Here is a 13,907-nt window from a genome sequence, read left to right on the forward strand (position 1 = left end):
CTATATCTATATCTATCTATCTATATATATATATATATATATATATATATATATATATATATATATATATATATTTAAAAAAGGCTATAAATAGGTATAAAATACTTACCCTTATGAAATCAAATGTCTTTGTTAACATAACTATGCAGCTAGCTTTCTCTTGCCATACCATTCTCCAGAAATCATTAACAGTATTCTCAGTAGGACCTTGAGTGACAATGTATGCATTTGGCTTCAACAAACTCTGCAAGTAGATTGAAATAAACATTTAACTTATTATTATTATTATTATTATTATTATTATTATTATTTATGAATGTTCATAACAAATATTGTATTACTACTATTTATACTACTACTATTTATATATAATTTAACAATTCGTAAATGAGACTTTGATACCACATTTATTACTAATTCATCAGGATTTACAAGAATCAAGGATGTGATTGGGCGTGTACGCGAGTATATGGGGTATATGCACCTAATATTCTTGTAATTCAGCGTATACTCATCTCATATTTACGAAAGTACAAGCGTGAATGGGGATGGTTATACACTCTATTTTTGAAAACGGTCTAGAATATGCTCACCAAAAATTCTAGTAGTACCATCACTGACATGAACACAACTATCTTCGCTACGTAAAATGAAGTTTTATGAATATATATTTGTGTATAGAAGACATGACTGTCAAAATGAATAAATAAAATAAAAACTTCTCAATCCCAATCTGAATTGGGAATATGTTTAGCTATATAACATTTCCTTTAATGAAAAAAAAATCTCGTTACGCGTGAGGAAAGTCAGCTGCGAAACTACCGGAAGGAGGATTTTGCTTCCAGATATGCTGAAGACAGGAAAAATCTCGTTTAAATAATTGAAACAACTTAAATTAATCATTCACTTTGTTATTGTAATTTGTGTAATTAGATACACACAAATCATTTTTTAAAAAAATACACTATGGCATAATAGTATCAGAGTTTGATCTTACTTTTCTTGGACGATTTTTTAAAAATATTTAAATCCATATCAACGCGAAGTCAAACAAATTAATTTCCAAAGAGTGGCATATCGCTCGCCTCTGGTGTATGGAGACCCTGGTTGGATCTCAGCTCCCGTCAAGTGTTGGACACACCGTGTTCGTGGGTTTCTTTGGGGTTCCCCGTTTCCTACATATTTCGCCATTCTACCATTATCATCTATCTAACCATCACCGTCTCCCTTAGCCTCGATGCATAACTGTAGGACGTTAATTTTTTAAAATAGTTTTTTCACCTTTCTTAGCGACCTCTCTGAGTTCCTCTCGCGATGCCTCTACGGATCCCGACCTCCAGGTTGAGAAACTATGCTCTAATGTATGGGCCTCTAGCTGCTATCCTTCTAAGCTTTTTATATTGGATGTCGTGATTACAGCGTACTCAAGGATCGTTGAATGAAACATTATTTTTATAAATGTATACCGACGTTCCGTACACGAATTGATTGGGGAAGCTCGGAAAGAATACGAGCAAATGTCCCCATTTGTTTATTGTCGCATCAAGTGAATGATCCGTTTCGAACAGAGTACTGTCGGGCGATGAGAAAAATGTTCTTTATGATACTCCATGGCGCCGGCATCATTGATTGGCACTGTGAACTTACTTCCACATAACCAAAATCATCACTGCATACATATTTTTTTTTTTAAAGCGGAATTTTCATTTTTCAATGACAGTCTGCTTTTTTCCTGGTAATAAACGAAAATTTACCATTTTTCTTTCTTATTGTATGTATGTGTTTTAATTAACTCACTTTCCATTTTCCGTGTAGATTCCATAATTAAGAAAATTGCTTTACAACACACGGTACTTCTGAATCCTACAAAATCCTGTACTTTCAACCTGGGACTGACCATCTTGATGGGTTTCAAGCTAAAGTGGATTGCCTGCAAGTGTAGTTATGCAACCCAATTTAGCACCATCATTTTGGCTACCTAATCACCTTATGAGAAACATAAAGCTATAACTAACTAACTCTAAGGCGAATGAAACTCGAAGATTCAATACCGCATTCACAAAACCTCTCAATTGGCTTCTGTCCTTCCCCAATCGGATTCATGAGATTCATCTTAATATTATTCTCTCATCTGCACCTAGGTCTTCCTAATGGTCTTTTCCTGATTGGGTTTCTAGTTAAAAATTTTGAAAGTGTTCCTACTTTCTCCTATTCTGACTATATGACCTGCTCATCTGAGCTCCTAGATATAACGAACCTGGCAATGTTAGGTACACGGTACAAATTATACAGTTCCTTGTTATGAAGTTTCCACCATTCCCTGTTCCTCTCCGTCTTCGGATGCTCCTTATGTGGTTCTCATCCCACGTCTCATATGGCTGTAATTCCAAGTCTCATATGGACCACTTGAATCCCTAGCAGCCTAAATCCAAAACTGAAATTTTGCAGGAGAGAAATTTCAACCTTAACACCTCATGAACAATTCATATTTCTGTTATGTTGGCAATCAACAAAGTAACTATACAGTTTATGATGTTATAATTTACTATTTACAAAAATCTTTTCTTTAAAGGTCTCCATTATAGAGGTCAATGAAAGCATTAGATCTTTTTCTTTTTCTTAATGCTTCGGTGGACTGGACATCCAAGTGGTCCATATAGCTTCGGTACTGACAGGAACCTTATTAATCATAAAACCAATCAACCCACTACGCGCTTCGCAAGTACCTCTTTTACTGCAATGTAGGCTCAAAATTATTATTAATAAATGAAATTAAATTTTTAGTTTAACGTCCCACGTTTATGCGCTTTAGGCCAAAGGAGGTGGCGGACCTAGCCCGGAGCCGGGGGGCTTAGGCCCCTTAATTTTTTAAGTGACACAAATAAGGTAATATATTATTTATATATTTTTTAAAGTTTATAATAAACTCATGATATATGGGTTCTGGCTGGCCCCCAGTTTTTGCGTTCTAGATCCACCATTGGGAGATAGATGCACAATATGAAAATGAACGATTACAGAAGAATTTATGGATTATAGGAGGAAACAGGAAAACTTCGAGAAAATATACAGACACGATGTTCCCTATCACAAGTCTACATGGTCTGGGATCGAATCACGGGTCCTTTGCACCAGAGGCGAGCGTTCTAAGTAAAGTCTGGAGTTTCTACAGCTAGTTGCTGGCTTATGTAAAAACTTAATAAATATGTCAATTATTATTATATTTCGATTGACGAAATTGCTCCATTGATTCTCGTGAAAACATTTCATTCACAGTGCTCTTAATTGGACCAAGAGAGAACCAAAATCGAATTTTCCGCACAGCACTTTCAACCAATTTTTAACGTCCGTCACCCCTCAACCCAACTCCCAAAGCTATCTGCCTTTCGTTCCTCTTTCCCCACTTCCCAACAACTGACCATCGTGGTTTTCACACAGACCCACGCAGCGATCCCCTACAATTATAACTCCCGCGTTAAAAAAAAAAAAAAAAATCAAAGGTTAACCATCACAGAAGCCACACACAGTCTCTGGTCGATAGTTAATTTTGTGCCGTAGTTTCTCTCTGTGTGATATTGATGAGGAAGACAATTTGACAGAAAATAATGGACCATTCAACAATGTTTCAATGAAGTCCACGTACGTTTACAGTGTTTTTCATGATCTTTTTTGTATATTGCGTACTTTTTTTTAAACTTTGATCTACATTAGTTAAAAAACAACAACAACAAAAAAATGTTATTACATGAAAGCATGCAGAAACAAATTTACATGCTGTCGATATTCACGTACATAGTCAATAAAAATATGTTCTAGCTGAATTTTTGAACTTTTATATATGCTCATGTTATGCGACAAATAGTTTATGTGGACCTCGATAAATTTTACATTTTATTTGTAACTTACTACTATGACACACATAAAATTTGTCAATTATACAGGGTGTTGAGGAACTCTACTGACAAACTGAGTAAGTGAAAAGGTTCATATGGACCTATGGGGAAAAGTGCACAGTTTTAGAACTAGGGCCATCCAAAAGCATAGAAAGTCTACACTGCAACATGCGTTATTCCGGACACGAGAGCGGTGGTTCGTGTCGGCGTAAAGGAAGTCACACATACGCAATCCAAAAATGTAAATTTCAGCCATGTGCAATATGTGCGCAAGAGATTCCCTACGGTATAGTTCCCAGGCTCACTTCCAACATAATTCTCAGATATACTCTGAATTAAAGGTGAGTTCAAGGTAGCAAAAGGCAAGCCTTGACAGCAATGAATACGTAATGTGTCGGTGGAAAGTTGGAAGGGTTAGGGATCGCCAGCTCCATGATTCCTTGTGTTTGGAACGACGCTTATTCGTCAAGAAAATGTGAAATATACTGTGAAGCAAGACATCGCAGTACACGTTATTCTGGTCACGAGAAACCGGCGGTCTCAGAGATCAAATATTCAAACTCACGAGTAAGCTCTCGAATTCGATGGGCCTCAAGCTCAATAACTGAGCGCGAGCACTTGTGACTTGTGAAGCCTAGGCTCTACACGAATCATAGAACTGCTTTCTCTCATGTGTGATGCATCGGAAATATTCGGTACGATTCGTGCAGCTGCCTTCCGAACGCACACTTGAGAAAAAGTGAAACAGCAGAAATGCACCGACGTTGCCAAACTTAGAAGACATAGCAAACGAGTGACAAAAAAACAGCATTTAAAGAACTATAACACGAACACTAACAATTATTCGAATTAAAACGTAACAATAATAATAGCAAAAATATAAAACTACAATAATAATAATAATAATAATAACAATGAAACGAAACTTAGCAGCACTGGCAACACTGTACCCTTAGGAAATATTATCCGCATAGCGCGAGAGACAACACTGGCGAAATTTCAAGGGTAAGGGGTTGACGATGGGGACAGACCCTCGCGTTCTATTGGTGATAAAATTGGTAAATCTAGGTCAAGCTTCACGAGTCCTCGCGATCACTATAATCAAGTGAGAGCCTCAATGCGGTTACCGAGCGTGACCGTAACGATCCCAAGAACAAGCAAGTGGATTTTGAAATAGCTTAACTAGTCACCGTGAGCCTCTCTAAGGATGATGAGTCTGAGGCCAAGCAAACATCGAATACCAAACGGACATTGTTCCATATCAGCAGTGCCACTGTATCCTCCGTCGATTCCAGTCTTTCTAGTCATACTGTATATTTAGGACAAATAAATACTTATATTAATAATATTTATACTTATTACAATTAACCTTTTGCTTACGAAATTTACGCTAAATCTCCTGCTAAAGACAAGGATACCAGATTGTTTCATGAGTTAACGGCCACTGCACGCTGGTTTATTTAAAATGCTGTGACTTCACTATTTCTCAATACTTTTAACGTAATCAAAAATAAATGTTAAAAGAGACTGTGGAAAAGAGACTTGCTATTTATTGTAGTTTTAATGTTTCATCCTGTTAAAAGACCAATGAAAGATTGAAGTTTTAATAGGATGCATTGAGGCGTGGATATATCTATCATCGGTATCTTTTTGTTCTACCTGTTTCATGAGGACACATCAGTATTTCAAGACAAAGAGTTAACATAGTTTGAGCTTTACTGCAATTTGCATGAAATTAACTTTTGCGTTTTGAATAAATAAAACGTAGAAATAGAGAAAGAAAATACTTACATCAACATAAGATGCATTTATGTAGTCAGAGTCAGGTACGTCTTCTATAGGGTCAAGCACTACTCTGTTATAATCATCTGTAATTAGCAGAAATAACAAACATTAAATGATGAAAAACGAATATTGATAAATTTTGAAAGATAAACATAAAAGGTTACAATTACAATAATATACTTTGTAATGGTTCTGTTACTCTAATCACATATCTGCTATTCTAATTCTGAATACTTTAGTGGGAGGTTTACTTTCATTTTTCCCGTCGATAGAAAGCACCTAACAGGCTGTTGGATGTATTAGTAATGATGGTTAGAAAAATAACACAGATCCAAAGATTGTACAGAACGAAGGGCATGCCATGACGTGGGTGCTCTACAAATATTCAAGCATATTATAAATTAAGACTACATATATAGCCAGCTTTAATTTCTTGCGAGCGGGAGACATGGATATTTTTCGGTTGGCAGCTAGTTTTTGTATACTGAAACTAATAGTTTTATATTGTAATGTCCCACTTGGTGTTGTGTATAAACAACCCTTCACGCTAATGTTAACAAATACCACCACATGGTTTTGCAAGAAGATTCTATCACTTGCAGACGACGGACTTGTGGCTTCTCCCACGAAGTAGACGACGACGACGAAGCAGCAGCGCCACCACCGTCTGAGGACCTCTATAAATTTGATGGACAACAGCAGACCTGTACCAGTTCTCTGGTGTCCCTCCTATTGTTTGCTTCGAAACATTAGAAATAACCTAACCCCAGGCCTCTAGTCTGCTTCGGGACTACGCATCTCCTTTCTTCTGGCCTAGCCTGCTTCGGAGCTTTGTTGGGAATCCCAACCTCAGCCGCTTGATCTACTTCGGGGCTATGTGGCCACCTAACCAACCCACTGCTTGCATCGGAGCTGTGGGTCCTTACGCCACCCTGCTTAGCCTGCTTCGGGGCGCTGTAGAGATCTTGTCTGCGACCTCTCGGTCAAAGACTACCTATATCTAACCCTGAGAACTTAGAGAAATTATTTGTATAGTATTTTTGTAAAATACTGTTTATAGTGGAATTTTTATAATAAAAGCCGGTAGTGGGAGTCGATTCCGGATACACTTTTTATTAACGCTCTACCTACAACCTATATGGGACAGAGTTTTATAATATTAATTGACCTGCACTACAATGCAGACAGTCGGGAAGTGGATGATGCCACTAGGAGGCAACCACCTTCCTTGCTCCCTTTAGTGTCGTCACTGTATGTAGCTGTTAATATAAAAGCATGCAATAGCAAAAATAATATTTTAGAATACTGTAGTGGGAATATGACTAACAAAAAATGAGAGAGCAGACTGCATGACTAACAACTGGCACAAAATCCATCTAGAGGCGGATCTAGAAGGTAAAAAACGGGGGGAGCAGCCAGAACCCAGATTATGTTAGCTATACCATCAGTTTCCTATAAATTTAAAAAATATATAAATAATAAATTATTTTTGTAACTGAAAACACTGTGGGTCTAGGTCCCCAGCCCCAGGGTAGATCAGCGAATGATACCAGCACGGTAACTCTAGTTCAAAAACACATTATTTTGCACAAATTTCGTGTTAAATTTAATAACTTTTATGCACACAGAATACATTATTCGACAACAAAACTAAATTTATTTTTTCTCGCTGATCAAAAGCGCCTATCTTTTAAGTTTCAGAAAGAAGCTTAGTTGCTGCTTCGTAATTCCAGAGTTGGGAGCCAAAGTGCTGTTTTACAATCAGCAAATTGAAGACGTTTTAAACAATTTTTATATTTAAAAGGATTTTCTATATTATTTAGTTTATATTTTTTTAAACTTCTTTATTACTATTTTTGTAATGCATAAATTCTATTTAAGTTCATTTGTAGATAGACTCAGGCCCGTATCCAGGGGTCTAGGGGGGTCGGTCCCCCTGAGCTTCTCATCAGTTTATAAGATTTCTTCAAATGTAGTAATAGCCCTATTCATATTCCATATTGAGGTAGGAAGTGAAATGAAATATCGCTAAGAAACATTTTAAAACATTATACTTTACTAACTCAATAATTAATTTGAACATCATTATTATATACAGTACGTACGAGTGCATATTGGGAAACCAAGGAACGTGATTTCAAAGTAACTGCGCCAAGTTTGTATTTACTTTTCTTTCCGGTATCGTTGTTTGATATTCTTGTTGATTTAGACATTTAACATTTCCGTGAAGGCACTCGTTGCTAAGTATTCATACGAATAATTAACAGGAAATGCAAACTATAAACCGTAAGATTTTTTTTTTTTTTTAAAGTTGTTCTTGGGGAAACAAAATATCTACGTAAAAATAAAACGAGCGAAATATTAGAATGAGGAATGAAAGAGAGGAGGAAAGGCAGAAAAGGACAAAGGATGAGAGATAACAGAAAGATGAACATAAATTAAGATACTATATGTCTGATGAGTTAGTGCGTTTGTTTCATAGAATCGCTACTGTTGTTTCTACGGTGTTGCGAAGCAAAAAAGGTGTAAAGAAGGTAGACGGGGATGGTTTTCCGCATTATTTTACAGGGTTACCAGGTCATAAAAGCAGCAAATCATTAGACATAGTCTACTGGATGGTCCATAAATCAATTGTTTTTTTTTTTTTTTTATTGTAGAACTGAAATGCAAACATGATTTAGATAAGAAGACTATCACCAGATAGTAATGAAATATACATGGGACCATTACAAACTATGTAATGGCAAAAATAATATTTTAGAATACTCTAGTGAGGATATGACAAACAAAAATGGAAGAGCAGACTGCATGACTGAAAATTGGCACAAAATACCATCCATCGGCGGATCTAGAAGGTAAAAAACTGGGGGGACCAGCCAGAACCCAGACTATGTTAGGTATAATATTAGTTCCCTATAAACTTTAAAAAATATATAAATAATAACTTAAATTATTAAAAGAATTATTAAAATTGGTGCATTTTTTGAAGTTATTCCTGAACATTCACACAATGAAGTCGGTTAGTACGGTATTAACACAGTAGGTTAATGTGTTCCATGGTCTAGTTCAAAAGAACATCGTTTATTCTAACGAAATTTACACGGGACCACTGTGGAATTATACTATTTCCAGCAAGCAAACAAACAAACAAAAAAGAATGAACAAAATTGGTGAACCTATATTGAAGTCATGTGATCATGCTCACAATTACGGTATTAATATGTCACCGTTGAGGAATTTCACAGTCTAGCTACAAAACCCAGAAGGTGTACTCTTTCAAACAAATAAACCGGTGCATTTAAGTAGTGATGAGCAAATGCAAGACCAAGACCAAGACCCGGGTGGTCTTGGTCTTGGTCTTGGTCTTGCACATGCGGTCTTGGTCTTGGTCTTGCACTGGAACCCTCGGTCTTGGTCTTGGTCTTGGTCTTGCACACCTAGTCTTGGTCTTGGTCTTGGTCTTGCACACCCAGTCTTGGTCTTGCTTGCAAGAGTCTTGCAAGTTTTGATTTTAAGAAATCTATGATTTTCATAAGTAAATTTTACTCTGGATATAAGGGATAATAAATCGTGCATTGCGTCAATAGTGAGGGAAATACAATGTATGTTTCTAAATGTAATATATTTTACCTTCGTGTAAGTGTGATGATACTGTACAACATAGGCGATGACCTTTATTTTATTTTATTTTTTTTCAATGGGTGATCACGCTTCACCACTTATAAGAAAAATCACAACATTTCGTAATATTTCTATGTTTTAACAGATCCAAGACTCCACTGGTTCCCAAACTGAGGAGGCTATCCCTGACAGTGAGACGCATGAAAGAAAATCAAGACGGCACAGATTACTGAAATACCATAAATTGCAAAATTATTTTTACACTCTAAAGGCGTCAGATTTTTTTTTTCTTTCCAACCACGATTAGCTCATCTTTGTATTGAACAAACTCCCAATTAAATATTGAAATTTTGTTTTACTGATTCTAATATGTACTGTATGGGGCAGAAACAAGGACATTACGCAAAAACGATGAAACAATTAAACTTTCGAAATGTGGGCATGGAGAAAAAAGGAGAGAATCAGCTGGGTTGAACGGAAAACGAATAAGGTGTTAGAAATAGTAGCAGTCGGGGAGAAAAGAAGAATTTTAGATATAATTAAGAGGAGGACATTGGCTGAGGAGGAACTGTATTATGAGGGACGTGCTAGAGGGAGGGGGCGAAGGAGATTGTAGTTGAAGGAAGATATTAAGACAGAAAATTGCTACGTTAAGACGAAGAGACTAGCTGAGGACCACAGTCATCGAAGCTTCTCAGCTGCAGCAAGTGACCTGCCAATAATAGCAGAATAGCTATTATTGTGACGATGATAATATGTTTTGCAATATTGACCAAAAAAAGAGAGAAAAAATTAAAATAATAATAATTAAACCTCTTAATATTTTAGAATATGAAATGAAATGAAATTTGTGAGTTTTACGTCCCACGATTATGCCGACTAGGCTAAAGGAGACGGTGATGATGAAAAGTGAATGAAAATGGTGGAAAGAAGAAAGTGGGAGGAAACGGGAGAACCCCGAGGAAACCCACGCACACGGTGTTTGTCCACCACAAAGTTCACTTGGCGGGGGCTGGGATCGAACGCGGGACCCCAAACACCAGAGCTGAACGCTCTACCACTGAGCCACCGCGGCCCCAATATTTTAGAATAATTTGAGTGAAAACTGAAAACGACTCAATTTTTTATGTCTTTTGTGTAAACTCAATTTATATAAATACTTTTGACCTACATTAGAAATACATAATAACGGCATCAAACTTCAAGTTATTTGAAATAAGTACGAAATCACTCTCAGTTGTGAATATAGATTATTTATTGTTGTATAACGTTATATCGTTGAATCCTAGCTATGAGTTATACCTAAGGGGGCTATATATTATATTGATAACAATTATTCAACGTATAAGCATCTACCTATGAAATCAAACTGCGGTCACATGCTCTAAGTTTTTGTCAATGTCATGAAAATGTTATTTCAATATTAATTTTATAAGTACACATTAAAAATTTCCAATGGATGCTTGAACTTCAGAGCCAAGGCCATACCCATGTAATCGGCACCTATGGTGTACGGAATTGCCGATGTTCAATCCTACATTTCTTTAGTTTTGGAAGAAGAACACCACTAATATGTTTTGAAATGAAATGAAATATCTACTTTAACGTCCCACGATTATTACACTGAGGCTAAGGGAAACAGTGAGGATGAGAAAAGGTGGAATGAAGAAAGTACGAGGAAACGGGAAAACCCACGCACAGGGTGTTTGTTCACCAAAGAAGCTCACAAGCTGCGATCGAACCAGGGCCCTATGTACCAGAGGTGAACGGTCTGCCACTGAGCTACCGTGTCCATAACATGCTCTAGTTTATTTTTGCTTATCCACTTCTTATGGACACAACTATTCTTCGTATGATTTCCCAAAATCCAATCATGGGCCGTCGTGAATGATCAAATGATGACCAAAGTAAATCAGACACTGAAGTTATTATAGCTTGTAACAATTCATAGAATTATGCTGTCGGTCGTCTCGTGAACAACCGATTCAAAAAACGACATACTGTAGCTATATGTTACAGGAGCAGATCGACTCACATGGATTGCATAAACTACTGGGAACTCATTCACTACGGCGGTATTTTTACTGGAGCCTACAAGTTCACGTGAAAGATGTAATGATTTTTCCCCTTCCTTTTTACATTCTATAAAAATCGATGTAGTACCATACTTGTGCAAGACTCTTGCGCAAGAGTCTTGGTCTTGGTCTTGGTCTTGCAAGTATGGTCTTGGTCTTGGTCTTGGTCTTGCACCCCTTGGTCTTGGTCTTGGTCTTGCATCGGGATTCCTGGTCTTGGTCTTGGTCTTGTTCTTGGTCTTGCATGCAAGACTCTTGCGCTCATCACTACATTTAAGTTGAAGTTCTTCCTGAACATGCAATGATGTCGGTTAATTACGGTATTAATAAACGTGAAACAGCGTTGAGTAGTTTCATGGCTTAAATCCAAAGACTATAATCTGACCCTGATGAAATTTATATGGGGTCACTGGAAAAGTATACTCTTTCGAACAAAAAACAATAATCAAATTCGATACACTTTTGTCAAAGCTGTGCGTGAACAAATACACGATAAAGTCCATTAATTACATTCATATACGGGATTTGACAGAATGATGTGAGCAGTAGTCAGAAATCACTTATAAATTTCGAACGTTATTGAACAACACATGGGCTGGCGATCGTATTTTATTTTCCACTATGATGTTGACCTCACTCACCTGTTATCATCAGTATTCAGTTCATCAGTGAGTGGTGTCTTGTTGGTGACAGCGTCTGTGACAAAAGTGACAAGTGTTATGGGGGGTATAGAAGCAATTGTATCCAATGTCATGCGAGTATACACAGGAAGTGCGAAAACTACGTCTGCTAAATATAAAGCATCTTCAATGGTAGAAAAACAACATTATCAGACAGGGAAAAAGAGTATTATAACGAAAGATGGAAATAAATAAAAAGAAAATTGTTATTCAAATTACGATTGAAGCCAATTGTCACAAAGAGTTTAGAGTTTCACGAAAACAGTGCGAAGGGAACCCAATAACATGAATACACAAGACAAGCTGGTGCTATTAATGTTACCGAACGACTCCGATGTTGCAAAGATCACCGGACGTGGATTGCCGAATAATAAGAGCACATAATGTGATCGAATGAATCGATACGCGTAATTGAGTATTCCTATAAGGAAATAACAAAGTAAGGCATTTCATAACGAGAGCTGAGCTAAGCTCTACGCTACAACCAGGAAGCGTCCGAATCGCGGAAAAGGGTTGTGCTGGGTGAGTACGGAGAGTTGACTCGGGGAATTGGAATTATGATCTGATAGTGAAAAGACATTGATTGGATAGTCATAATGGTTAAGTTTCTGTGCCATTGCAATTTAGTAGATTTTTGTAATTAAGACCATTTCGAGTCCTGATAGCTTGTGGTATGATGTCGAAAATATCCAAAGAAATTGATTTCTATTATTTCATTTCTTATCCTAAGAAATTCGTAAAATTCATCCCTGAGTTGTATTAACACACAATGTTATAAATTTCTGACGAGCTAGGCTGCTCTCAAGCATTAAAGTTTCTAAGATACTAAGTTATTCCAGTTTGAAAAATGTAGCACACGTTAATATTGTTTTCCAGAATAGGACGTGTGGCGAATATCGTCTGAAGCCTTCGCCCTGTAGGCCTGCTGTATTCTTCCAACCATGAAGCAAGGGGATAGTTCTGTGACAGTGTAGGCGGTGATACCGTGGTTTTTTGCATGTCCCATTGTACCCTTGTAAGCAACGATGATTATCAAATAGAATGAGCAAAGCAAATTATAGGAGACCACGTTTACCCCATGGTCAAAACAGTCACAGAATGGTTTTCAATACGTGACCAAGAACTTTTACACCTCCCCTGGATTCCAGAATTGCCTGATCTCAACATAACTGAGTCATCGTCATCTGTTTTAGAGAATTGTTTTGTGTGCGGTCTCATCTCTGAAGGTGGGGGCCGCGGTGGTTCTGTGGTAGAGCGTTCACCTCTGGTACTCGGGGTCCCGAGTTCGATCCCAGCCCCTGCCAAGCGAACTTTGTGGTGGACAAACACCGTGTGCATGGGTTTTCTCGGGGTTCTCCCGTTTCCTCCCACTTTCTTCATTCCACTATTCCATTCATTTCTCACTATCGCCGTCTCCTTTAGCCTAGCCGGCATAATCGTGGGACGTAAAACTTATTCATCTCTGAAGGAATTGGAGCGTGTTTTGCAAGACTTTACTAATCAGAATTCATCATCTATGTCAGTTCAGTCCATTCGTCATTGCATCCAGGTTGTATTGGCCGCAGGGATGGTGCTACACCGTACTAGATGTTATTCATTTTTTGCATGTTTGCATTATTTTGTCTTTATATATACAGTATATACATTATGAATTAAGATACGAAAAAATGGAAAGAGAGGAAAGTTGTTAAATATATGTGGATTTTTTTTTTTAATCGCACAAGCCGTTTGGGTTTCATACTGGTAAGGCACCCTTGTTAAATGAAAAAGCAGCATTGCCAGTTCAGGGAGTTGTTTCCTTGAATCCTCGCCATATCAACTAAACAGCATTGTTGAGAAACGGATTCGAGGTG

The 13,907-nt window shown here is 37.3% G+C and overlaps 1 protein-coding gene across 5 annotated transcripts in view; it reads right to left on the reverse strand.

Annotated features, from left to right (window-relative positions):
• Ptp36E (protein tyrosine phosphatase 36E) overlaps positions 1-13,907 on the reverse strand; it is a 481,316-nt gene that overhangs the window by 41,005 nt on the left and 426,404 nt on the right. For all 5 annotated transcript variants that reach the window (XM_081742483.1, XM_081742484.1, XM_081742482.1 and 2 more), the window contains 2 exons: positions 5,685-5,761; positions 110-244 (listed from right to left, as the gene is read on the reverse strand). In XM_081742483.1, coding sequence (XP_081598609.1) covers positions 110-244; positions 5,685-5,761 — 212 coding nt within the window. The remainder of the gene's footprint in view (positions 1-109; positions 245-5,684; positions 5,762-13,907) is intronic.

Source organism: Thermobia domestica, chromosome 16 (assembly GCF_964235325.1).
Source record: "Thermobia domestica chromosome 16, izTheDome1.hap1.1, whole genome shotgun sequence".
NCBI classification, from domain to species: Eukaryota; Metazoa; Arthropoda; class Insecta; order Zygentoma; family Lepismatidae; genus Thermobia; species Thermobia domestica.